We start from the raw sequence: 27,599 nt of genomic DNA, 5'->3' as shown, positions 1-27,599 counted from the left end.
ATAATTCATTCTCTTTTTTTTCTGTGCAGCTGGGGCATCCTGTTCTCGCATCCGTCGGACTTCACCCCAGTCTGCACCACCGAGCTGGGCGCAATGGCGAAGATCTACCCCGACTTCGAGAAGCACAATATCCGGGTCATCGCCCTATCCTGCAACTCCCTCGATTCGCATAAGCTGTGGATCAAGGTGGGCCATGTTCGCGGACCCCACCGCTCGTTTTCTGAAGCTGAATATCAGGTGGCTGACCAACGGACCGACTTGTTTAATACAGACAGGCGGTTCTATTGGCTGTGAAAGCTTATTGCGTTATTTCCTCTCCTTATCTATGTCTTACTGTTCTTTGACGCTAGGCAAGAAGTCTGGTTGCTGTCGTGGATAGTTTAAAATTATACCATATGTGTGTGTGTGTGTGTTTTTTTAATTTAATAGCGGAGCTGGTCTAGGGCTGGCCGTGACGATAAATGAGTGTCCACATGTCGCGCTCCGGTTCCCAGACACACCCATAGATGGCGTAAGTGCCTCGGTAGCGGACGAAGCGGTAGCCGCAGAGTGATCACAGAAATTCACACATGAAACACACAAGAACCGCAGCCCTGCTCTTTCTGCAGATGTGACACCGGGCGGAACTGGGGTAACTTTTAATATGCCATTTCAAGGAATACCGATAGTACAAGTGCGTTCCTTGAATCTGATTTCTCGGAGATCTAGACCTGACTAACACAAGAAAAAGAGTTTTATATTTGACTATTTAAACACAATTCAATTAATTAACTTGCTTAAACTCAACTAGAAATGTAAGTCTCATAACGTTTGTATTACATAGGCTCGCCTAATGTTCCTAAATATGCTTTATTTATTTGCATTAAAAAGACAACATGAATGAAATTTACGCTTATTCGCTGAGGTGTCTTTGTCTGACTCAATGTTGTTAGCCCGCGCATTCACTTTAATGCTACTTGTATTGCGCCCCCGAATTCTATTACACAAGCTTATAGAATATAAAATTGAAGTGTAATCTTTGTCATTTAAGGGTACGTCCATGCGTTAAAATCTTGCTACATCCCCGTTTTCTATATAAAAGAACTGTCGCCATGTTTTTTGATAGAAACGTTTTTATAAACTTTTCTATTACAGTTGAAGCTCGCAACAACGAAATCTGCGGGGAAACCGAAAAAAAAATCGTTAGTGCGAGAATTTTGCTATCGCGAAATAATATATTACAAACAGGGAAACGCTGAGAAAAACGAAAATTTAAGGCCAGAATTCCGTTAGCTTGCAATGTAGACCGTTTAAATGTAGTAGATGTACAGCTCTTCCTTCGCAACGCAAGAAGTTATATTATATGCGACATCGTCATCATGCGCACTGAGGAACGCCCGTTTCGAAAGCGTTGTTGGAAGTTTGTAGAGGGGGGAGGCTCTCCCGCAATTGCGCTGGTTTCCACGCGTCCAGGCAGGCGGTCGCAAACCTCGTCCTCAAGAAGAGCTGCTGTTGGAGGGAACCGGACTGAGGAGCAGAAGAAGCGTATAGGAGGTTTATTTACATTTTTTTCATATAGACAACTTGTTCCGGAATGTCCTTCGCATGCATTCGCTCGCGTCTTTTAACCCCTTGGCGGTCCCTAGATTCCAGACCTGGGGAAACAGGGGGAAGACGTTTCCATCCAATCGGGCGGCGAATCCTGCAGGTCACTTTGCTGGCACCGCCCCCAGCCCACGCACACACAACCCGAACACGCGCATTGTTCTCACAACGATGTCGCGCCGGGGGAAGCCTGCCGCCAGCATGCGGGTTGTGATGAGTCCCTCATGTCGCTACTCGAGCCGAACACCCATGCGGCCGAACGGCGGCTGCAGGCCCGGCAAATCCACTGGTATGCGTCTGGGCAGCTGGCGCTGATTTGAGCGTAGACGACCTACCAGCCGGAGACGCACGGCGCGGTGGTCCGAGGTCCGTCTTCGGCGGAAACTCGGCGTCGCGGCCTTTCCTGGGGCACAAAGGCGCCATGTGTCGCATTTCCGCTCCGGCACCGGCGACAATGGTGCTGTCTCGAGCAAATTGCAACCATGCGCCTCCTGGCGCATGAGAATCAGCCGGGCGTCTTCGCGCTCTTCCTTATCGCCGCAAAGTCAAGCGGCTGCCTTTTTTCCGTCGCGGCGCCCCGCGGCAAAGGATGGCTCGCCGATCGCAACAGCGTCCAATACACACGCGCCCAGGTAGCCATGACAATCATTCCTACGTCGCTGATTGGCCACATCGCTGTGCGACTGCCGCAGAACAACGCTAAAATGGGTCCCGGGCCCGTTCTTCGAACGACAAAAGAAACTTTACGTGCGCGAGCGATATCGGTCCCGCGCCGCAACCCGAAGGCGGCAAGCAGCGAGCCGCCGTGTCACTAGTGTGAACCGCTATGCGGTAACAGTGTAATGCTGTTATGCAGAAAAATCAAGTGAAAACGAGCGACATGTTGGCAATCCCAACGTCTGGCGCGTGCGTCTGCTTCCGACACCGTGCCGATTTTGTTAACAGAGATGGTGGCACCCACGCAAGCGGAATGCGGTAGTACTTAACGCAGTTTAAGTGTGAGGCCAAGATATTTCAGCGCATTTTGGACTATGCCGAACCTGCGCGAGCAGAAAATGCGTGGTGAAACGTCCTGTCAATTTTCGTGTTTTCGAGATTGCAGTTCATAAGCATTTCGTTTTCGTAAATACCAGCTGCATTGACACCTATGGACGTTCGCGGGGGACAGGATGTTATTTCGTTGTCGCGAGTATTTTCTTGGTGTGCGATTTCGTTATTGCGGGTTTCGGCTGTAATTGTTCACACTGTTCTCACTTTATTAGCACCTTATAAGGATGCTATGCCTTCAAAACCTTCTATATAATAGCGTCGCATCTGTTCTGTCTACTATTTCGTACAACAGATCATTATACTCTAAGAAGCCAACAAATATTTGCAGACTTGGCAGGCGCTCATATCGTTGCCACAATCGGCAAATTGCGGTAGGGAAAAGGAACCCATACTTGTGCTTTAGTCATTAGCTCATAACAAACATGAACATTCTCATAAACATAAAACTGCCAACAGCAGTTGTGCTTTCTATTCTTTTTAATACGAAGAGCTATCACGTGCCTCAGTTGACGTCGCAGCAGACGCCAACGTTTATGTACAAATTTCTTTGGGGTGTGGTGGCCTATCGTCCCTTGCGACACGTTGATGGTAATCGTAGGTGAACGCGAACGACGCGTGTGACGCACGCTATACGCAGAGATCATGCAAGATATTTCTTCCCACAGGAAACGCTCTCCATTCCCTGGTAGAAAATTTAACTATCGCATAAAATTTCTCGATCCGCTTTCAAGTCCCAACAAAAACGGAGAGGATGTCGCATCATGTCAGCGATCAGGGAACAAGTTTTTTTTTACGGTTGTCCTACGTTTTTATATCAATCTGACTCTGCTTTCTTGTCTAGAGAGAGAGAGCTCCGTACGAAACCAGGAACTTTGTCGGAATAAAAAACGCCACGCCTGCGCGGAAAGCGCAGCACAGTCACAGTGAAAGCTCAAGGAGCGGAATTTCTAGAGCCCGTTATAAACTATCTTGTGGCTACTAATACATGCACACTAGCACCGTACCCACTATGCCACAAATCATAATGTTTGTGAAGTTGGGAAGCACCCACGCAGAGGGCCCAGGTTCGAACCTCGTTCCATCCTGAAATTTTTTTTTTATTTTTTCGAGCGATAGTCGTTACGGACACCGGCGGCGGCGGCGGACAACTACGGCGCCAAAAGCGGCCATTGTTGGGATCTCATAACAGCTTTCGCTGTAAAATAGAAACAGGGGAAGACGCATTGTAACGTCTTTATGGCGTACGTGCAGGCTCCTCCACATCTAAGCTGAACACCCCACTAGCATTCGAGGCGACATAAAACCTGAAGCCTAGTACATAGTTCGTAAAATTATTACGTTTATCGACACCACGATTCGACGTTGCGCAACGAACATTTCGCTCGTGAATTAAAATGAACGCTCCAGTTTTACCGGCTTAATTACTAATAATGTTTTCACCTTGGATTTGGTCGCCTCTGTGCACGGATTGAACAGCTTTATAGCCCACCTCTCGGTAAAGAGGCTGCTTTGAAGCAAAATGATGCTCTCCTGATTCTTTTGGGACACCTATAAAGGAGGTGCTAGGAGTACGTGAAAATTGGCCCTCTGAACGAAAAAAAAAAATCCACGCTGCATCTCCTGTTGAAGTTTTATTGAATAGTTGCAGCCTTACTTAAAACGTTGTTTTCAGTCGGCATCGGCATGGCGTCTCTCATCTTCTTTCTAGCGTTTGCCAGCGTCTGGAACGGCCCCATGATCGGTGCATCCCGCTGCCACCAAAGCACGTGTTTTGCATCAAATTTTCGCAATGCTCCACGTCGGCTGAACATGTTGTCATAGAACAGAATACTTCTTTCTAAGCGAGTTGTTTCATAGCTGAATGTAGTTAACAGCGCAAAACACGGCCACCGAAGAGAGACCGCACATACAGGCGGTGACTGACAACTGTGTTTCATGGCGAAAAGACACCTATTCTACATGCCGAGGTAAAACATGGGAAAGATGGGAGAATCACGTGAAACAAAAAAGAAACGAGAAAAAGGAGTTGATGCCAAGGCAACAAATTAGAATGCAAAAGCAGCCATTGAAAGGCATATAGCACAACAAATCGTGATCTTCAGTCTATCTTTCCCATTCGAAAACCGGATAGCCGCATCAAGAAGACTGCTTCAAACAAAGAAGGAGAAGGGGTGTAAGCAATTATCACCAATTTTCTTAATATGGTAGACCTCTAAACTGATACGCGTGGTCTTGTCATCGCTTCTGCCTGGAATTGTCGTCCCTTGAAACCGGGCTACACAATGTTATCCTGGAGTGGGCTTTATTGCACTACCACGAAATTCAACAAAGCTGCCATAGAAAGTATCTTTCTGCATTCGTTTTGCACCGCGGGTACAACGCGTTCATATGGTTTAGATAAATTCACAATCTGTAAGCATAATAACAGGGTCTTACGCATGACTAGGAAGGATGCCATATGATTAGGAAGGATGCCGTAGTGGAGGGCTCCGGAAATTTTTGCCATCTGGCTTTCTTTAACGTGCACCTCAACCCAAGTACACGCGGGCACCTAGCACTTCGCCTACATCAAAATGCGGCCGCCGCCTCCGGGATTCGATACCGCGACCTACGTGTCAGCAGTCGAGCACCATGACCACTAGACCACCACGACGGGTCAATCCGCAAGCATGAATGTTTATTTTGTGCATGTGACAAAATAAGGGGAATTTAATGGCTGGTTTTCCTTCGCTAGATGCCACATTATTTACAACCAACAGACAATCAAGCCAAGGAAAGTATATGGGACGTTATTTGTAGTAACTGTGACATAAATGTGAAGAAATGAAAGTGGACGAAAAGAGAACTTGCCGCCGGCAGGTGCCAAACCTGCAACCTTCGAATAAAGCGTTCGATACTCTATCAATTGAGCTATGGCGGCGGTCGTTATCCCGGACACTTTATCGGGTGTATCTGGGCATTTTAACCGATGAGTGTTAGTCCGAGCGGCTTGTAGCCATGACGGCGACTGTGGAACACTCTTCTTTTGCCTGCTGGCGTCACGTAGAACTGGATCTTGTTACTAGCTGGCAGATAAACCGATAAAGTGTACAGGAGGACGACCACCGCCATAGCTCAATCGGTAAAACATCGAACGTGTTATTCCAAGGTTGCAAGTTCGGTACCTCCTGGCGGCAACATATCTTTTCGTCCACTTTACTTTCTTCACATTTATATCACGATTATTACAAATAACGTCCCCTACACTTTCCTTGCCTTGATTTTCTGTTGGTTGTAATTATTGTGTATGTGACAGTAATTCTAAGGTAGTGAACTACGTTGCACACACATTGCTAGAGGCACTGGTAATATTTCTATGCATTAACAAAAAACGGATGTCTAGCCCAGTTGTTATGAAACACGGTTCAGGCCGTTGATGGGCCCGGTTCCAATCCAGCCCCGCTAAAGAAAATTTATTTTGTTTTATTTCTCTATAGCGATGGTCGTCTTACGTGATAGAGGGACAGTTTTGTAGCGTTAGCTACACTGGCCTAGCCGAGCCAGTTTCGCGTGGATCCTCAAGAGCCGTGCTGCGCATGCGCGAGGAACAGTGATGTCACGCACCGGAGCCGGCAGCTCCCGCGCACTCCGCCGCCGCCACGCGCGACTCGCCGCCGCCGGTCTGCGCTTTCCAGAGGAGTGACGTCGTAGCCTTGGCAGACGTATTGGCGCAGGCGCGCGCGCAGGTATTCGCCATCGCTGTGCAGTCACCGTCTGACACTGCGCTGGGGCCACTTGATAGCGCCTCTGACTGGCGTTTGCCAGTGTGGTTTAGCCATGGAGAAGGAGAGCGAAAATGCTGCTCAACGGCGCAGAAGAGCGGAGAAGCTTAACTCAACGGATCCCGAAGTAGTTGCCTGACAAAATAAATATACATGTGCCACATAATACGTATACCGTGTGTGTGTCATTGCAGCAGCAGTAAGCATGATAATCAAGCTAATCCTAGACAATCAGGAAAGCTAAGAATAATTATCTGAACCTTTGCTAACGCTACGTTATCAACGCTTTGCTAACGCTACGCTACGCTTGCTTGAACCTTTGCTTGAACCTTTGCTAACGCTACGCTGGCATAGCCGAGCTAAGCCACTGCAACATTTTTCTTTTGAGTTGGCGTAGAAATGCTTATGCATTTAAAATATGCATTTTTGGTGAGACCTCACTGAATCGATAGTCGAGCATTTGAGCTCGCTTAGACCTGGACTAAATAAAAAAAGGGGGGAAATGATGGTTGTAATTAACCATACCGATATAGTGCAAGAAAGCTTTTTTTTTTTACGTTACTGCACAAGTTACTTAGACCCGTCGTGATAGTATAACGGCTGTTGCCTCGGTGATCTCGAAGATCCGGGTTTAACTCCCAGCCATATGGCTGCCGCACGTTGATGGAGGTAAGATGCAAAACCACGAATTTACTACGTTAAAGAACAACTTATTCTGTAGTCATCACGGCGTGCATCATAATCAAATCATGATTTTGGCGTGTAAAAGACGAAACTAACGCATAGATGTGGCAGCTAATATGATGCACATTGTAGAACTAGTTTCGAAACAGCAAAACATTTTTTAGCTGGATACATCATGTAGTGGCGTAAAATAAGAAATAGAAATGCGCAGCGCCATTATTACATTACCGGAAAGCTACCTAAAAAAGTAGGGGTCGTATTGTAATGTCCGGCACAGTACATTTCGACAGGATAAGGCACGCACACGAACACGGACGCTAGAAGAAAGACCCAAACAACACAGCGTCTGTGTTGTTTGCGTCTCTCTTCCAGTGTCCGTGTTCGTGCGCGGGCGTTATCCTGTAGAAATGAACCAGTACCAAGTAGCCCAATTAGCCGTGCTCCGGCACAGTACACTACTGATAGTGCACTTGCGCATCACGGCGTGCATGATCACACGATAATGCAAGAGTGACATACGAGCGTGCACTTTATTATACTTCCTTCCCACTTTCGGGCTCTTTACTTTATTCAGGACGCGCGTGCAATTTCTCTTGAATTAGCGGATGAAAACGTTAAGGTGAGTAATGATAGGTCGACTTCAACTTCAATGCTCCTATCTTACAACATATGAGGCTCATCTATCTATCTATCTATCTATCTATCTATCTATCTATCTATCTATCTATCTATCTATCTATCTATCTATCTATCTATCTATCTATCTATCTATCTATCTATCTATCTATCTATCTATCTATCTATCTATCTATCTATCTATCTATCTATCTATCTATCTATCTATCTATCTATCTATCTATCTATCTATCTATATACGCATGAACCCTAACATTGCGCACTATATACGTTTAATAGTTTTTCGTTGTTCACTTAATGGTTACTGTGTCCGTTATGATAAGCAGTTAGCGCGTGCGCACGGTTTTATCAACAAGAGCAGGGAAGGCTGGCGGCCGAGGCTACAAAATAAAACTGCGTACAAGCCAAAACTCGTTTTATTTTTGCTTACACGCACTAATTATCCTTGTTAAAGTAAACCAGAATGAGAGTCGCTCTCCAACATTCATTCTCTTCTGCAGCCTCTAACGAGGCTGCAGTACTGAATAAATATTGGAGGGCGAATTCCACCGCCCTAACAGGGCTAACTAAATGACAAGCGGAACAGTTGCGTCCGCTGCGTTTCCTGATAGCCTTGACCTCTAAAAAAAATCAAATGAACAACACAAATAAATCGTCGGCTATTTCTCTGAAGCGCATATAAACAGGCCACTGAAATATGCGCATTGGAGAAATGGTTTAGGACCACGTGCATTGTTCTGAGGAAGGTAATGTACAAAAAAAAGCTTTGAATATAGCATAAGGCGTCGGGACTTCTGCGTTGTATACATGAAATGCGCAACCTAGCGAGGCGTGGAAGAAAATTGCCGCTAAATGTTTCGACACATTTAAGTAGCCGCCTCTGCGCTCTCGTTACCGTTTCTTTTGTCTTTTTCCATGTTTTACGGCCTCAAAGATTCCGCTACAGCAGCTGGAATAGAAGAATGCTGGAGGGCGTGTCGCAGCCGTGGAATGCGTGGCCCAGCGCAGCATGACGGCGGGGGTGGTTAGGAAGGTCGACGATGGTTGCCTGCGCCCGTGGGTTGCGCAAGACGTGAGCGCATGAGTCACGCGTCCTCGCATCCTTCGTAACAAGGACGTGTCGATTATGCCGCTAAGGGCCTTCTGACTCGGCCCGCTTGCATGTTTGTGGAATGCCGCCGTCACGCACTTGAGGATCTTCTTCCGCACAGGTATGCACGTGCTCGCTTGTTTACGTGACACCGCCAACTTGGCGGATTCGAGGACGTTGATGAAAGAATCGCGCTCTGCAATGCACTTAAAGGAAGGCTAGCTGCGTGTTTTGCATCAGTGTAGGTTGCTTAAAGACGGCAGATGGAGCACAGCATCCAGCGCGCTGCGCCGTCCATTTACTTGTTTCTGCTATACACTACGAAAACCTTGTCCACGCTAGGCTCCCTTCACATCAAGAAAGAGCGCCGCTGTTAATCGCTTCCCATATCTCTACTACTCTACAGAAGACACTAGACCGATGACGGTGTCAAGTGACGAACGCCTTCGTCGAAATCCTCCATGGAATCAGAGTAAATCTTGTACCGTTCAAGGAATCATTCGCTCCATAAGTTTCCCAATGCAGTTGGCGAGTGCTATATAGGCCGGTAGGATGTCCGAACAAGTGGTCATTTGCCTGCTTTTAAAAGCGGTACCAGACGGCTGCGCTTGAATTCTTGAGGAACGACGCCCTCTACCTATGACTTATCTAAAAGATTTAACAGTTGTCGTGTTGCTTGACCTAGGGGGCGCAAAACGCTAAGCGCTATTCGGTCGGGCCCTCGTGAAGACGAACGCCTACATAGTGTCACAGCTCCTTCTAGCTCTTCCGTAGAGAATGACGTGTTCATGTCGATACTTTTTCCATAAAGCCATACTATACATGCTTTCATTAATTGAACTTGGAGATCGAATATTTCGATGAATCCAAAGTCATCCGACACGACAGCCGTTCTTTTTAGCAATGAAGATGGTCCCCCCTCCGACCACTACACGTGCCATGGCGTCCCACAAGGTGGTGTTTTAAGCTCTTTTCCTTTCAACATCGCCCTGCTTGGCCTGGCGGAGTCACTACAGACAACAGTCAGTGTCTCCATCTACGCCGATGTCCTCTGCGTCTGCCATCAGCAGCGGCATGCCTGAAGATTCGTGGAAGGCAACAGGAGACACCGACGCAGGCATTCAACTGCTTTAGCACGTAAGGCCTAGCTATCTTGACAGAAAAACCTGCACTAGTGGGCTTTACGGCAAAAACGATGCCCATTTATCAATTATGCATCTATGGCATCTCCTACAAGCGAAGTCATCGCTTTTTATCAGTCATTGTGCACCTAGGCCAGACCTGGAGCCCTCACGTTTCTCATTTAAAGGCGAAACTCGCAGCTATTCTCCGCGGCTTATCACCGGAGAAAGATGGTAAAGTTACATCAACAGCCGGAACAGTTATATTTGCTCGAGACCATCTAATCACGACTTACGTCGCAACCGCACTCTCAGGGCGCATAACCGCCACGTTTCATGAATGCAGAGCTGGGCAAAGATACTTTGAAACTGTATCGCGATACCATACAAGATACTCAGGCAAGAAGTATTTGAGATACAGATACAAGATACGACAACGCCGATTGTATCCGATACGATACATTCCAATTGTATCTTAAGATACTTCGATACAGTTGGAAATTTGTTATTATAAATCGGTATTTACGGTAATGCAGCACTAAACGCCGATGCACAAAAATGTTCGCTTGAATGTTTATTAACTGCGACCAATTTTGTTTTATTTGAATGAAATGTCTGTTAGTATCGCCAAAGTTTTGTATTTCTTGCTGAAGGTATATTTCTTTTGTTCTGAAACAACTTATTGGGGTTTCTTTAGCTGCTTACCATGACAGCTCTTTATATACTTCGCTGATAACGGTTTTTGCCTGCCGCTTTTGTAATTGAGTGGAGTCGATGCTCTGCTTGCCGACCAGCTAGCGGGCTGTATTCTTCCAATAAGATGCCTCCGCTCAATGGTGCAAATACCGTTGTTAAGTTCTACCTTTCCCGTAAATGTATCACGGTTTTCGCAATAACCGATCACCGGACAGGTGTACATCAGCGAGAACGTTGGTAGCGACATTCTTTGCGACGTATCTTGTTTACGTAGAGGACATAAAACTGCAGTTACATTTATATTACTTATCTCTGGCGTAAAGTCTTCGTTAGCGACGTACTGAGTAATGCGCGATCTTCTAACAATTTCTCTTTTATGAGAGAACATCTGCAGCCCAGAAAGCGTTTCAGACGTGTTCTATAGTTGCATGAAGTGCCGCAAAACACCGCCGCTATAGTAACAGTAAAAATATTTAAAGAAGACTAAGACAGAAAAACAAGCATAACTAAGTATAAAATAGAAAAGCAGTTATGTATCAAACTCAGTGAATAAGTATAGGAACACGATACCGGCGGCACTCCCAAGAGCTAATAATAATTGTTGAGTTTAACGTCGCAAGAACCGCGATACGATAACGATAGACGCCATAGTGGAGGGCTACAGAAATTTCGACCACGTGGTGTTACAAAACTTAAATATAACCACACGGGCATCGAATTGCGGCCGCCGCGACCTACTGATTAGCAGTCAAGCACCATAACCACTAGACCACCGCGGCGAATATATCCCCTAATAGCCATGGCAATTAGGCATTTAAGCTAACCACAGAAAATTCAGTGCCTATGTAAAATAGCGTAAACCGACTCGTTGAGACGCTCATTAGAAAAACGGAGCATTTCGTATACAATGCTTCTCCAATCCCTTTGCTAAAAACTTTGAGACGGCACCTAATAATTTACGTTATTATAACGAAAACTCAATTTCGCTATTTTTACTAAGCAGTAAGCAGAACTTTTGTTACTGTATACTCCAAGCGCGCGCAGATTAATAAATATTTGTTCTCAACGTCGCCTTGACATAACAGTAAACTTAAGTAGAATATAAGTTGTAAACAGGAGCATAAATAATGTAAAAAGCTAAAAGTAAGAATAAAGGAGAGATCTTACGTTGCCGGCACATTAAAGACATATTGCCGTAAGCAGACCCGAAAAAAGCAATACAGAGACATTGGTAATGTATGGGATGGAAAAGGACAGCTTAGAAAGAACTTGTGCTAACAATCCAATTATGATTTTGAAAACTCATTGAATTATTTATTGTTTATTTGGTTTGAATACATAGAAAACACGAAGACACAGAGGAAATAGGGAGAGAACAGGCTGACAACTGCCACCTAAGGGGGCACAACGCCTGCCTGCTCATTTAGGAAAGGGGAAACATAGAGGAAAGCAAGATAAGGGGAAAGAAAGAGGAAAGAAAATAAGTGGTCACATGGAGAAATGTCTATAAGAGAAAAGGAGACGTACGCCAAGATAGCTTCTGTTAAGTGAACGCTTGTTCTGTTAAATCCGGCATCGGTACCGGTGGTGCTATAGCTCTTAGGATCTTATTTTGCATATAAGTCAATCATTGCATGTAAGTCATACTTGCATCGACGAAGTCCTTCAAATCGCCGATGTGTGAAAGCCACGAGAGGCAAAGCAACCACTTTTCTTGCATTCTCCAGACTTCGTAACGACGCACAACGCAAGAGAAACTTCGATACATCTGAATTTGTGCAAAAGACACCGCATGCACTGGATAGTAGCCTAGAGCCAAGTGCCATAGCACTGACACAACTAAAAAAAAAGGAACCGTGAAAACAAAATTTCGTCTGGAGGTGGACGTTCGCGCGTTTGTCGAGATGACGCGAGCGCCACCACGTGACTTTGCTCCCTCAGTAGGGACGCTCAGAGCTCATCACCTTCCCTCGCTTGAAAACTCTGGTGGAAAGATAAAATAATGTAATTGTCTTTAGTTTTAATCTGGTGGCTTAGTGGGAGCAGTATCAGCTTGAGAAGCGGAGTTTAACCAACGTTTATTGTTTTGAACCGCGGTGTTGCAATCGCAGTATCTTGTATCTTAAGATACACGATACATTCCTCAATGTATCAGAAATACAGATACTGATACACGTCTTGCGAGGCGTATCGCGATACAGATACAAGATACCCAAAGAGTACCTAAGATAGTATCTGAGATACATGTATCTTCGATACTGCCCAGCACTGCATGAATGGAATCTAGCTATATCGCGTGCCTGTCAGAACCAACGCCACAGGCGTCGTTCTCACGGTGAGTGCTGAATACTTTGAGTGCTGAATACCGTGCCTTACTACCATCGGGCTTCACATCCTCTGCATGTTCATTATCAGCCTTGCGCTTACGTCAAAACGAAGTGCGCCTTTTCGTCCAAGAAATAAGAAAGAGTAACCTTCCAAGTTAGACCTTGAAGCAAGCAGTTCTGGACGGTTTGCATAGTTTCTATGTGGACAGAATTCCCATCTACGCAGATATCTCTACCCCGCACAACCGCTTCACCGGCGCTGTTGTCATTCCATCAAGATATTTCAGCCTGAGATATAGGATTTCTCATTTTACAACATCGACCGGATTGGAGCCTGGTACCCTTCGAGGCGCCGTCGAATACACTGATCAACAATCGGCTAATCCATGGGATTTAATGTGCGACTGAAAGCCAGTCCTACAATATCTTCGATCAGCTCTTCGTCACGGATCCTGCGATCAACTTGTATCGGATATATGAGAAAAGCACCACCATACGATAGAAAACTGACACAGCATCGTGTTTCAGTCGCTACCAGGTCACTGCCGTAACTTCGGCAACGACCTCGCCGATAAAGCTGCTTGTTTAGCGATAAAGAAAGCTTGTTTGTGCTTCTTTATCAAGGACTGACGCGGCTGAACGCACGATTATGGTACCTCACAGTACAACACTGCACATGTGGCACACACGCCTGATTTCACTCACCATCGGTTGCATTCGTTCGACTCATCGCTGCGATTGCGGCTGCTACCTGGACTTTCGCCAGAGTGAAGAAACAGAGTTGTGCCGGTTACAGCGGTACGTAGCATTCACCAATGCAAGTGCATCTAATATTAAAATGGCCAATACCACGAAATACAATGACTGCGCTGTGGACGAGATTATAGAGCACCACCTGTGCTACTGTTTTTCTTTGGAAGATGAAAGGCCTAAGCTTCGTGCAACTCTTCACCACCTAAACGGAAATGCCTTCATTGTGATCAGGATCATGGGACCATAGGACAGTGCATGTAGGGGTGCGAAAAGCAACGAAAGCATTGCTAAAATTTCTGAAGGCTATGGGATTGATCGACAGCCTGTGACGTAGAGCACGAAATTGCTACGGCGTCGGCGGCAACAACAGCCACCTTTCTCGTCCCTTATAGAGTTTTCCACCTTCCCCCTTCTTCAGTGTAGCGTAGCCAACCGGGCTCCGCTCTGGTTAACCTCCTTGCCTTTGTTTTATCCCACTTCGCTTTCTCTCTTTTGTCCAGACTAGCACCTTTGTCCACCAACAAATATTGGCACCTATTTTGTCAGATATGTGCCTCCTGTTAACGTTGCGATCTTCTTGGACGTCTGGAGCGGCACGCGCCACACAGCGTCATGTAATAGCGTTTCTGACAGGAAAATAGTCATTGATTGATTGATTGATTGATTGATTGATTGATTGATTGATTGATTGATTGATTGATTGATTGATTGATTGATTGATTGATTGATCGATCGATCGATCGATCGATCTAATCATTAACTTATTATTGTACCTAACCTCTGAAAGCAGCATATGGGCTATTAAAGTGACGTTACAGTGGACGCTTCCGGATTAATATTGAACAGCTGAGTTACGGAAGACATAAATTATCGTAACAAATAACGACAACTGACACAACAAAGGAGACAAGTGCTCGTATCTGTTTCATTTCGTGTCTTCTTGCCCTTATTTTTTCTCTAATTTCTGTATTCCGCAAATGAAGACCAACAACGCAACTATTAGATTTTGAGGCACCTGGGGCTCCGTCACGAACACTCAGTAAATGTCTGCGCTTGCTTTCGAAGTTTGTCCCCATCACAATGCCGACACGGCTGCCATGGCTTATAAACATGAGACCTAATGCTGAAGAGCAAATGGTCATCGCGAATGAGCCACCGCGGCGGTTATAAGGTATGCGGCAAATCGGATGATTAAAGGCTCGGCATGCGGAGGCCTATGCGGTGATACAGACACGAAAAATTCCCACAGTATTATCATAGCCGGTAACGGGAGAATTTTGTTGACCCGAGTTGCTCCTCAAACCAGCGGCACCGAATAAGCTCAAGCGATGACGCAAGCAGTGGCGTATAACACCAAGTGCAACGAATAGCTAGAAGCTGTGCGGAGTTACGGTGAAAAAATAAAAGCATGGGGGCAATTCACTACGGAAACAACCCGGTGTAGTCACGCACGATTCGCCAAGGAGTTTGATCTCCACTCGCAGGAAGCGCTGAGCCACAGCCCAACCAAACAATGCTGGCTCATCGCGGTTTTGCAAGCAAATGCTGGCATTTTAATTTAAACCGCCTGGAATATTCTGATTGACACTGTGCTCATTCGCCACTTGCTATTCCCTAAGCAAAACTCTTTCCATGTTTTGCCTATTTTAATTAAATTCCTCACTTGAAAATTGTACTGAATATGGGGCGAGTATCCCGCCGCGAAAAATGATATTGCTCACGTAGTATTTCGAGCCAGCCGCGCGAAGCCTATTTTTCGGCATACGATATTTTAAATGTATTAGTGTCAGCGATATGCAATTCTCGAAAAAGTACGTTTTCCATACCAACCTCATTTGTCTATAGCACGCGTTCGTTATGAGCACTGGCTTTCCACGTTCACAATTGCTAGACAAACACAGCAAGCGGGACCCGGTGGCAGAAAGACTCGGGACGCCAACAGCCACTTTAGCGGAAAGAAACTTCTGTACTCGCCAGAATGTTTGGATCGCCCGAAAAATAGTACATGACGTACCTTTGCAGCCGAGAGCGTTTGCAAACTGGTTCGGAAGCAAGGCAGTCATGCTAGATAGCGTGTACATGCATATTCTAGGGGCAATAAACAATTATGCATTGTCTTTGTAGATCAATAGGGGTTGCTCTGGTAGGATGCATAGGAAGGCAGAACACTTCATGTAGCTATAAGAGCAATGAATCGTGCTTAATTAAACCAAGTGATAATTCTTCACATTCGTCTGATAAAATTTCTTTATTGCATGCAATAAGCCGCTATTTTTTTAAGGTTACCTGTTTCGAAATTATTTTTTTTCCTTTACACACTATTTTAGACTGTGCTTGCATTCTGAAACAAAGTAAAATTTGTTTATACTTTCGGGAGGTGACGCTAAGATGCTTGAATGTTGCAGGTCCACTAAGAGCGCGGGAAATAACCCGTTGTAAAAGAGAGAGGAAGATGAGTTGTTCAATGGGCGCTCGAAATGTTTCCGTAGCCACACTGTTAACACGTTACTTCAGATAAAAACGCTGTTGTATCAAATGACCCTATCATACATGGCGTGTATACGGACGCGAGAACGCATCAGTAAAAAGCACGAGCATATACAGTACGTGCCACTGGAGTACGCCGTTGTCCCGGCTGAATAATAACAACGCTTTGGTTGAGTGTGATGCACTATTCCTACCAGGCCGGCCGAGTGCAATTAAACAGACGGAAGCAAGAGATATGCCTCTAAACGGGCCCGTATATGTCGTACAGCAGTGCTTTCAACAAGTTTCGCAGATATCGGTGATGCGTCCGTCCCGAACGTCGGTCATGGCTATGCAGTCGATCATGGCTATGCGTCGGTCATGGCTTGCCCAATGCTATGTCCCAGACGTTTCAAGCAGCAGTAAGCAGACTGTAAATGATGCAACACAGCTCTTAGCATATCTTGTGGCCTGTTTGCACTGATGTTTGGTCAATTTCAAGTGCAAACGTAAATTAACGTTTTGCTTGCCGACACGGGTCAGTATTAAATATCCTACGAGGCAGAACGAGCCACGCATAGGACTCTCCATTTTGTCAAGATGAAAGCAGTTCCCGCGGGCGAAAGACCATACAATAAGCGACGGTTCTTCACCCGATACACAGGAATAAAAGAAAAATTGAGGGGTGGCGTGGTGTGAAGGCAATATTTTTGTTTTCCTGGAAGAATAAAGTCACCTGGTACATGAGTGCAGCGGCAGAGAACTTGGGAGGAAGCCAGAGCATTAGTTCCCACAGGAACGGCAGTTTCTTTATGTGCATACTAGGGTAATATTGCGGCGTGGGAGTCAACACGTACATGTTGTTTCCGCGCCTTTCGGCCGGCAATGTGCAGCCTGCTATAAGGGTGCCTGTCACGGCCACCGAGGATCTGAATGAGCGGGGTCCGATGGCTGCCATTCCGCTGGCCAGACATGCAGCGCAATGAATATGACAGACGCAGAAGACATTTCCCACGAGGTATCACGTGCGCATGACGGCGAATACGAGATCGCCTTTGCTTGGGTCGCCGTGGGAAAAAAAAACAAATGAATGCAACGCGTGGTAAGCAACGCGACGATTCACCACAAGCGCGGTGGGAGCCTCTGTGTGGTAAGGTAATGCTGTCGTTGATCGGCGATATGGGTTTCCATGTACACCTACACATCATTGTTCGATAAGGCTTTGTTCAGCACACTCGTCTGCCCTGTCATGAATAACCGTCTGTTTGCACGCTATAGCTTCATGAGTGTTATGCCAGGCCTCCCTGTCTCCGACAGGAAGGCTGTAAAACAACAACAACACGACAGAAATATACACCCTCGCGCCGCGTATAAGGGGCCACCCAAAACGAAACAAGGGCAAACAAACCCGTGTGCTTACGGCATAGAATTCCAATGTGTGAGCGTGGCGTAACTGCGAGGCTGCATGGACTCGAAGCTCAATGTGAAACGATTAGTTATTCGCTCTTACTTGCAAGAATGCCCTTCCTAGAGCGTGCGGCCTGTCGTTTAGTTGATACCTAAAGTGTTTTGGTAAAAGAATGAGATGCAGTTAGTACATGTGCGCAGGCAATACGATGTCACGAGAAGCGTTGCATTCATTGCCTGCCTTATGCTTTCGTTCATTTTCTCTGCTGGAATCGTACTTATTTAGTACTTTGTAAGCAGAAAGGGTTATATAGATAGAGAAAAAAATTTAAAAAAAGGTAAGCATACAAGCAGGCTTCCAGCTAGTACAGATGTGACGCAGGCACCAAAGTGTCGTTTATGCGAATGTAATTTGGTAACCGCGTGGAAACGAACAGCTTGACGACATGAATTTATCCCGTTTGATTGCGGTAACAATTACACCGATCTTATAGGTGAAGTTCGACCCTTGAGTCCACCAGCGCAGGAGTTTCGCAAGTAGTGTGGAACTGCCCGCTGGCGTGATGGGTGTTCGACACCCTGCCTCGTTTGTCTTCACAGCTGGCCGATGCAAAGCAGCCGTTTAACGTGACTCAGCGCGCTTCGCATATTTCCTGCGGGCAAGAAGAGCTAAGAAGTTATCTCTGCTTGTCTGGCATGCTACGAGGCCGTGTTATGACAGCTGTATGGCCCACATACCACAGTAACGGAGAAAGCAAAAGCACGCACACCACCACCCGCTGGGACGAGTCGCTGATCACGTGTCATAAATTGCTACGAACGGGGAAAAGCGAACAAAACATTTTGAAAGTAGTGCATTGTAAAGTAAATTTAAAATAACTTCAACAAGGTGTAGTGAATGTGGAAAAAAATGATAATGGCGACGTGCTGTATAGGAAGGCCACAGTTAGGATAAAGGTTCCCCTGCCCTCAAGATGTAAGCCGTGCTTTGAGTGCAACCAGCTTGCCGCGTCACTGGGTGAGCGAAATGCGACAGAGTATACAAATTTCTGCCATATGCTTTTGTATTAATTTTAAAGTTGAATATGTTTCGTTTGCCACCGTCAACCTTCACAACTGTTTCTCCATTCATACCAGACAATGCAAGGAATGCGGTGCAATGAAAAACTTGGCGGGTAAAATTTTAGTTCCAGGACCACTTCTAGTTAACTTTCGGCAGTGTAATCCTGGGCGCTGACTGGCGTCAACGGTTTCCTTTGGAGCTTACGCATCATCGAAGCTTGATACCTTCAACCCCGTGTTGGGCGCTCCTCGTCATGACTGCTGTGAGACGCCTGGTAGCTGTGTTATGACTGCCACCGGTGGCACGTCGTCTCTCATAGTTGGCCGGCGGCGCTGACTTCCCACGCGACTCGAGACACCTTGCTGCTTTCGAGAAACTGGATCTCCGGGCGGGGAGCACCACACAAAGAGAAGAGAAAGGTGCAAGTTCAGATGAACAGCGGGGCGACGCCAAACTGGCGCTGCCTTCACCATGGACCACTGTGGCTTGTTTGGGATGTTACGGCGCCGCACGGGCTCATGTGTTTTGACAAGAGCAATTATAGGTTGCCGTAAACCCTTTCCTGCCCTTCTGGAGAGAGGCAGTCGGAGGAACTCGGACGATCTCCCGTTCTTCCAGCTTGACCCCCACGTGAGTGCCATTGACAGCTGGAACTTTGCTGCATCAACCAGTGCAACGACCATCTGCGACAATCTTGTGTTATTGGCTGGTGTCTTGGTGAGTGGTGTCTTGGGTGTGATTGATTACAATCAAGACGGAGGAGCCAGCCTGTGGTGTTATAACGCCGGTGCTGAGTGAGACAAGACGCTCTGAGCCCTGGGTTAATGGCTCATCCAGTCACTCGTAGCTGAACTCTTTAATCTTACCTGTTCACTATCTAAATAAGTTTGCAAAAAGTGCCATTAAACGTGTTTGTTTTCGTTTTCCAAACTTGTGAGCATCAATTCCTCAACCCGAAGGCTCTGTCATGCTGCCAAATGGAGGTCTGGGTCCAAGGAAACCTTGACGCCACAACAGCTGCTACTGGTGCGGTATGCAACTTTTGAGGCTGTAAAGAGACAATAGACCTTCTGTGTACCTGCCGATTCTTCAAAACACAAGCATGTGCTCTAAGAGTTAAACCTGCTGCCTTGACGGAAGTCCAGTTTTGAGAGAAAAGATCCAGGGACTTGGGCCCATGCGTTCTTACATGGACAAGGACATAAAATCCCTATTTTGCTTGCTGAAGTCAACTGGGTTTCACGAAAGTTGCTGTACTGATAGCATGTGTAAGTGTTCTATGTGTACATATTGTGTCATTTTTCATGCTTTTCCTTGTTCCTATCTATCTAATTCCCCCTTTCTTCCTCCCCACGTTTAGGGTAGGCAACCAAGCCCGCGCTTGGTTAACCTCTTTGGCTTTCCCCTTCGTTTCTCTCTCTGTGGTAGCTGCTGGGCACTACTTCTCCTCCTCAGCAGGGCTAACCTAGGGCACTGCGTGGCGTATTATTAGAACATTATATGAGGGGTTCAAGCCCCACACGAGACCTTGCCATCGCTTTCACTGTTTCGTAATTCGTTCCAAAACTTCTATATTTCTTGAATCGCTGGGATAATCGAGCGCCTAGGTTCCATAGCTGGTGTCCGAAACAAACGTTACATTTCTTCTGGGAGCTGCCGTCATTCCGCAGTCTTTTCTCACGGCCCTAATAAGATGGCGCAAGTGAGTGTTTTTAGAGTTTGCGAGAATCCACGCATTTGGCACTGCAATTTTTGTTTCCGCGACAATAGGTATGCTTTTTCCTTTATATTCCAGGTATGTAATTTCTAGGCGTTCATTACTGCATAATATTGGCCCGCTGCCGAATCTTAACAGGATTCTTTTTCTTTTCATTTTACGTTTTTTACGTGCCATGAATGATTGTCTTGGTAACGATAAATCTGAGGGAGCCGTCACCAACGAAAGGCATGGATCGGGTCGGCACTAGAGAGGTGCATACAAGGGGCGCTATGTTAATGACAAATGGTAGCGAACACAGCGCACACGTCACGAGGATAGACGAAGGAACAGCGCCTGTTCTTCGTGTTCCTTCGTCTGTCTTCGTGAAGCGAGCGCTGCTTTTGCCTTGTGACGACCAACCAAATATCTGGAGACGTGTTCTTTATAAGGAGTCAATCAACTAGTCACCGTTTGCGCTTTATTCATTATACGCTAACGTTTCCGTTGCACATCCTATCTGCAATGCGCAGGACATAATCGCGTTCAACGACCTGCGTATGAACGACCTGCCGTTTCCCATCATATCGGACGAGAAACGGGAGCTGGCCGTGCAACTGGGCATGCTGGACCCCATCGACAAGGACGCCGAGGGCATTCCTCTCACCTGCAGGGCGGTACGTGCGCACGCCTGTCTCAAATACAAAGCTCCTCGCTTAGGAAGGTTTCACTGCGCTTGAAATGCGGGTGTATTTTGCACGCGTCGCAATCGTACAACCTATGAAGTGCTCTGTTTTGATTGTCCTATACGATTTTCGCGCGTTAGCGGTGCCATGAACACAACGTGCGACCATCTCGTTCGAAAAAGAAATATTCTCATTGAAAGAACCTTTCGCAGAGGTTGTTCAACTCGACGAAAGGGCGCTATAAATAGTGAAGCTTAGTACTGCGCAGCCTGCAACTTTGCCGTATTGCATTTTACTGTACCTAACTGAAAATGCGACGTCATGTGACTGTAACTGAAACACACGTCCACTTGTGTCGCTTTTTCTTGCATTACAAATATTGCACCGCGGTTTTATTGTCACGAAAGGGAAAAAAGAAACGTGTAGGTTTCTCAACTTGAAAGATAATGAGTCATGTTTCTTAGCGCTGCTTTCTGCATCGTTGCTCGTAAACAGCTGTTCGTGGAACGAGACGCGTTGAGATTGGCTGGTCAAATCAACTGCTGTATTATTCCAGGGAAGCCTAGATAACAGCAGAACGGGCATAAAGGTGCGCTTCTCCGATGGCACACAATTCGCGGTGGCAAATACCGTTTGGGTGTATGTCATGCTCGCTGATATATGAAAGAAAAGAAAGACCTATGTGTTCCCATAAACGTCCGTAAAACATGTTGTTCAGGACACGTTGTCAACGCTAAAAGTTTCATGCCGAACGCCAGTACAGACGAATACGTTTTAAGAGTATGTGGGAAAATACATCGGCGCTTCCGCGAAAAAATTTTGCACATGCAAATTGACTGACGATAATTAGAACATCAACAGCTTGACCCCGCCTTTTTGAGAGCGCATTACTCGGAGCTGATGCCTGCTGGGGCACGAAATTACAAGCAAATCTTTTTTTTTTTTACAGCATCCTGCACGACCTAAATTTTTCTCACTTGTACTTCAAAATTTTATATAAAATAGAACTAGACGTTATCAGCTATGATGCCACCAAGTAGTCCTTATATTGCGTCCATGCCTGCATCCATCGCCATCAGAGTTATAAATATATCTGTCGTTTTTCATTCAAAAGGACCTTTTATTGCGCTGTCAAAAGGAGCGGCAATTTTGCACCGGGTGCATTTGAGATCTTGCACATGAACCTGTTAGGAAACTGAAAAAGGCTATACAGGTTGAGTGGACGTCTTCCTATAGCGCAGGTGGATCTGCGTCGCTGAGTGGCTTCGGAGTCCCGCGCACTGCTTTTTAACAAGGAATACACCTGTAGGGTACTCAACACGTCTCGTTTCGATGAAAGCCTGTTTACGAACCACGACGCAGAAAGCTACACTGAGAAACATGACGCATTGTCTTTGAACTTGGGAGCCTGCACGTCTAGGTATCTACACTTTTCGTGACAATGAAACAGCGGTGTATTATTGGTAATATTTGTAAGATACATGGCTGGACGTCTAAAAAGAAAACAACGCCACAGTACGCAGGGAAAGAATCCATAAGAGATGGCTCCGGATCGCCTTTCTTCATTATTATTTTTTCTAAAGCACGCCTATAATATCACCTTTGCATTATACCGGCATCGGAATGCAACAGTTGTGTGCGGATCTGAAAAGCGCGACCTCGCACGTAATAGCAGAACGTCCATATAGCCAGACTGACTGTGGCGGGTGGCAGTGTTTCTTTAGAAATTCGAAACCCGCCGTGGTGGCATAGCACCTATAATGTTGTGCTGTGAACACGAGGATGCGGGATGCATTGCCGGCCACGGCGAGCGCTCGCAAAATGGGTTCGAAATGGAAATCGGCCGCCTACTCCGGTGATCAAAACGGCCCGTTGATCAAAATTAATCTGGAGTCCCCACTATGCTGCGCCTCTTAGTCACACGCTGGTTTTCGCACGTGAAAGCTCATCTATTTTTTAAATGAAAAATCACATTACGCATCGCTGAAGTTTTCAGACTACAGCAGTATTACAGTATCCGGTAGCCAGCATACTATATCACATAGGGACGTGGAGCCAGACCGATGTGGTACATGTAGTATAGCTTTCTGTTTTCCAAGCTTTTTTAACGCGCTTAAAAATTGCTCTACGGGCTGAGGAATGCTGGAGGGGTCCTCAAGACAAACGTAATAGCACTAGAAAAATTTAATTACAACTTAGCCACGACCGTGTTATGCATAACTGACTCTTTTTTGCGCTTTTTACCCTTAAAGGTGTTCATCATCGCGCCCGACAAGAAACTGAAGCTCTCTATGTTGTATCCAGCCACCAGTGGCAGAAACTTTCCGTAAGTATGTGCTCGTATTTTTGCAGCGGAACTCCTTTAATTACATAAAGAAGTTTCACATTCGCACGTGTCACATCTACTCGCATACAACTGGGAAAACAAACGCATCACAGGTGACGGGATTGTTCAAGCTCCCCGATTAGACTACTTATATGCATGCTTTGAGAAAATAAAGTTTTCCGCTTTATGTTTTTATCACTCTGTCTCCTTCTTGTAAGCAAACAATTAATCTGGTCACGCTGTGATGAAGTTATGCTGGTGTAATGAAAAAAGGTTGCGCTTACTTGCTACAGTGAGCGGCTTAACATTGACTGAACGGCAAAAAAAAAAAAAAAAGCACAATGACCGTTTCATCATTTTTAGGTGGTTATGAGCGACACTTCTTTTGCAGAGAATTGTTTCGAGCGGTGGCATCTCTCAAGCTCACCGAAGAGAAGAAGGTGGCTACTCCGGCCAATTGGATGGTGAGCGTGCATGATACTCTTGATGTTAAAGGGTGCCTGCAACACATTTTTATCATGGTCCGAAAACGCTGCCGATCGGTAGCCTAGGATTCTGAGAACATGTGAAGCTAATATTATAGCGTAGCACGCGGCATGGAATTTACGATTACCTCTCAAACCCAGCGAGAAATCGCTCTCTCTTCTCTCGACAAATAATGCTATAAACGCAGACGACCGTGCCATAAACCCAAAGTTCACGGACATTGGTTGACTTGAGCATCGTGAGCTCGGGATGCATCGCCGCGGGAAGACACGACGTGCCCGCGCGCTCGCTCGCGATCACACTGAAAGTGTGATCGCGAGCGCGTTCGAAAAAAAAAAAGCAAAAAAAGTGCTCAAGGTGATGACGCGTGCGTGACGTAACCTCTTTTCCCCGTGCCATCACTCCCTGCTTAGCTTCCAGCGCGCTCGTCGGGACGAGAGAAGAGAGAACTTGTGCTCGCAGCGTGCGACAAACCTCTGTAACACCGCTCTCACTTGACGGATTCTAAAATTTTTGCGGTGGTCGATTCGTGAGGCAATATACTCCTTTAATGACTCCATTCGGTGATTACTTGTAAAGTGTTGCAGGAAATTTTTAAAACACAGGGCGTGCAAACATGGACGCAAGAGAGAAGCGAAGTCTATGGTGTGTTGACTGTTATGTTGCCCACATGTGCGGATTTATCCCTTAATGACCAGGCGTGTTGACTGTTATGTTGCCCATTAGTGCCGATTCGATTCAATGATGACCACAGACATTATCAGAGACATTAATAATAACCTTTCGGACATATTCTTTTACGTTACGTTGTTTGATATACCGCGTGTTCAAAGTTAAGCTTTATGGTTTTCTTAAAATTCAGCTCTACGAAGTACGTAAAAACTACCTTTGCAGATAAGTTATGCATCCAGGGGGGACACAAAGTGGGACAATAATTATCGCTCTCAGCCGTCTAATTAATTAACATTGAATAATTAACCTTTTAGTGGCTGCAGCAAACGGGCATGTTTGTATTGAAAAGTTGGAGGCCGTCGCGTTTCTACATAGTTCCACTTGGAAGAATTCTTCTAGCTTGTCTGTGACCCGAGTTATCCCGCTGCAAATATTAATTACGGTTTGCATGATTACTCATGGAAAGCGGTGGGGATCAAGCGCAATCTTCCGCCCTTATGTGACGAGCAGTTATTGCTTGCTATCGCCAGCCAGCAGCAAAAGGGCAACCGTTATCATCTTTGCCTATTCCATTCAAACCGTTGTCAGGTTAAACACCGCTCGCAAGTGCCGCGGCACATCGGGGAGGAGCTTTGCGCCAGTGCTCACTGCCTTGCATGCGTAATCATGCAAACCGCAATTAAACTTTGCAGCGGGATACAACTGCCTCCAACTTTTCAATACAAAAAATATTCAATCTTAGTTAATTTAGGTGGCTGACGGGCAATATTTAATGTCTCACTTCGTGTCCCCTGGATACGTAACCTATCTTCAAAGGTAGTTTTCACGTAATTCGCAGTGCTGAATTTTAAGAAAACCGTAAACCTTAATTTTGAACACCCTGTATATGTGCGCGCATATCTATTTACAGATGTGTGCTTATGTGTTTATTTTCCATGTACTACTGTTTTTATGTTTATTTCTTGTATTATCTGTTCCGTCCACTCAAGAGTTAAGGAGCAGGCGGCGCCTTATTTCTGCGCCAACATCTTTTTTTACTTCATATCAATAAAAAAAAAGGTCAAGACATCACAAACAGCGCTTGTGCATGGGGTCTTGACTTCTTTCATGTGTCCGTGTTTGGACGCCATTCTTTTAACATGGATACGTACGTACCAATAGCTCTGTTATTCTAAGATGATTTTGAAGAGTGTACGCGTTTCTTTGCTTGGTGTTTCAAACAAGGAAAACTAGTCATAGTGCGGTAAAGCAGACTTTAACAAGTCTTATTCGAAGGTGATTAAACAGTGACCTCCCCCACCCCCCCCCCCCATACACACACCTACACACATATTCTGATCGGTGGTCATTAGTAGTCTTAATCGGCGTGTTGCTCTTTGGGAGCGCACAGTACACACGACCTCCCCATTACAGAATTAAGCGAAATTCATAATGGAGACTGGCAGATTGTCTTTCTGTTGAACAAATGTGCAAACGAGCGAGACGAAGACGAAAGCAAGGAGGATGAACAAGGTGCCTTTCCCACGATCGCTCCGGCCGTGAGGAGGAGGCTTTTACTCGAACATCCTCCTTTCCCACTGCGCTCTAACTCTGAGCTAGCGGCGATATGCGTTTGCTTTTGTTGTCGGCTCTATCACTCTCTCTTTTTATGGGTAGGGTGGCTAGCCACCCTATTAACTTGTGCATCTTATTACCCTTATTAAGGGAGAGCTTTTCCGGGCGGACGCCACAGAATCCGGGATCGTAGCCATAGACAGCTTCTCTGCAAAAAAGTAATTGATCAATCATGGTATTCCAAAGTTTGAATTCGCTATATTGAAGAGTCTGCACTGCTTCTTCATATGCCAGTAATTTTTGCAAGCAGCTTGATTTATTTGTTGGCTTTGATTTCCACCTTAATAACTACCTTTCTCTTCCCCTAATGCAGGTTAGCAAGCTGCGTAATCTATTACTATCTATCTATCTATCTATCTATCTATCTATTCTATCTATCTATCTATCTATCTATCTATCTATCTATCTATCTATCTATCTATCTATCTTATCTATCTATCTATCTATCTATCTATCTATCTATCTATCTATCTATCTATCTATCTATCTATCTATCTATCTATCTGTCGTATTCTGTATTCTATCTATCTATCTATCGTAATCATTATTTATTTATTTACTTGTGTGTAATGAATGGCTTCATGATGGGCACGTGGAATGTTTACTTCGGTCATTACGAACGTTCACGCTCAAATTACTTGAAATGTGCTGTTAATCTAGATTCACTTGTTATTTGTTTGTTATTGGAATTGTTCACACGTTTTTATTGCCCGTTATAGTGCAAACTTCTCAACCTTTTACACACTCTGAAATGCGTAATAAATCCGGGTAGAACGCAGTTAAGTTTTCTATCCGAGTATTGTAAACATGTAATCCTACGAGATAACATGCATTCTTTGCAACTGTTCCTGAACGTCGCTACTTCCTATTGCTAAGCGCGGTTTACTCTATTCGCAGCCGGGTGAGCCGTGCATGGTGATTCCGAGCGTGAAGGACGAAGAGATCCCGCTGCTGTTCCCCAAGGGTGTCACGTCCTACAATGTGCCATCGGGCAGAAAGTACATCCGCGTCACTCCCCAGCCTGACCCATGACGCGACTGCGAACGGGCTTCGCATTTCCTGCACCGCAGTCCCCATATTCACAGATATATTCAATTCGCAGATATCAATACATTTCCTAACGCGTAGAAAACTTCATATAACCAGTGCTGTAGTCTGCACACCGTGTATAACTCTATGAGCTTGCTTCAAAAGTATATCCGCACTGCAAGCAAGCAGAAATACATTTGGTTCATGTACCCGGTGCTACACCGGGCGTCACCTATAGCGCTGCCTGCTAGCTTCAGAACTACATGTACATTATATGCAAGCAACCTGGGACTAAATTTCTTACACGCGCGCCCCAACTCTCACAAGAGACAAGAGATCAAGTAACGCTAGTGCAAAGTGACTGATGGTTGCTTAGTGCCTGCGACCTAAACTACGCGGTGGGAAAAGAGAGCTCGGCGTGCACTAGGTTGTTTCGCGAAATGAAGTAAAAA

At 45.7% G+C, this 27,599-nt stretch overlaps 1 protein-coding gene across 1 annotated transcript; it reads left to right on the top strand.

Moving 5' to 3' along the window:
* LOC119376875 (peroxiredoxin-6-like) lies at positions 1–27,599 on the top strand (the record flags this gene model as incomplete). The annotated part of the gene is made up of 5 exons (XM_049411500.1): positions 1–186; positions 20,868–21,011; positions 23,273–23,346; positions 23,738–23,810; positions 27,016–27,599. Coding segments are annotated over 5 exons (612 nt in total), but the record flags the coding sequence as incomplete, so codon positions are not given.

This window comes from Rhipicephalus sanguineus, unplaced genomic scaffold (genome assembly GCF_013339695.2).
Source record: "Rhipicephalus sanguineus isolate Rsan-2018 unplaced genomic scaffold, BIME_Rsan_1.4 Seq2608, whole genome shotgun sequence".
Classification (NCBI taxonomy): Eukaryota; Metazoa; Arthropoda; class Arachnida; order Ixodida; family Ixodidae; genus Rhipicephalus; species Rhipicephalus sanguineus.
Note: the sequence above shows the minus strand (reverse complement) of the source record. Positions and strands in the feature narration are given on the sequence as shown.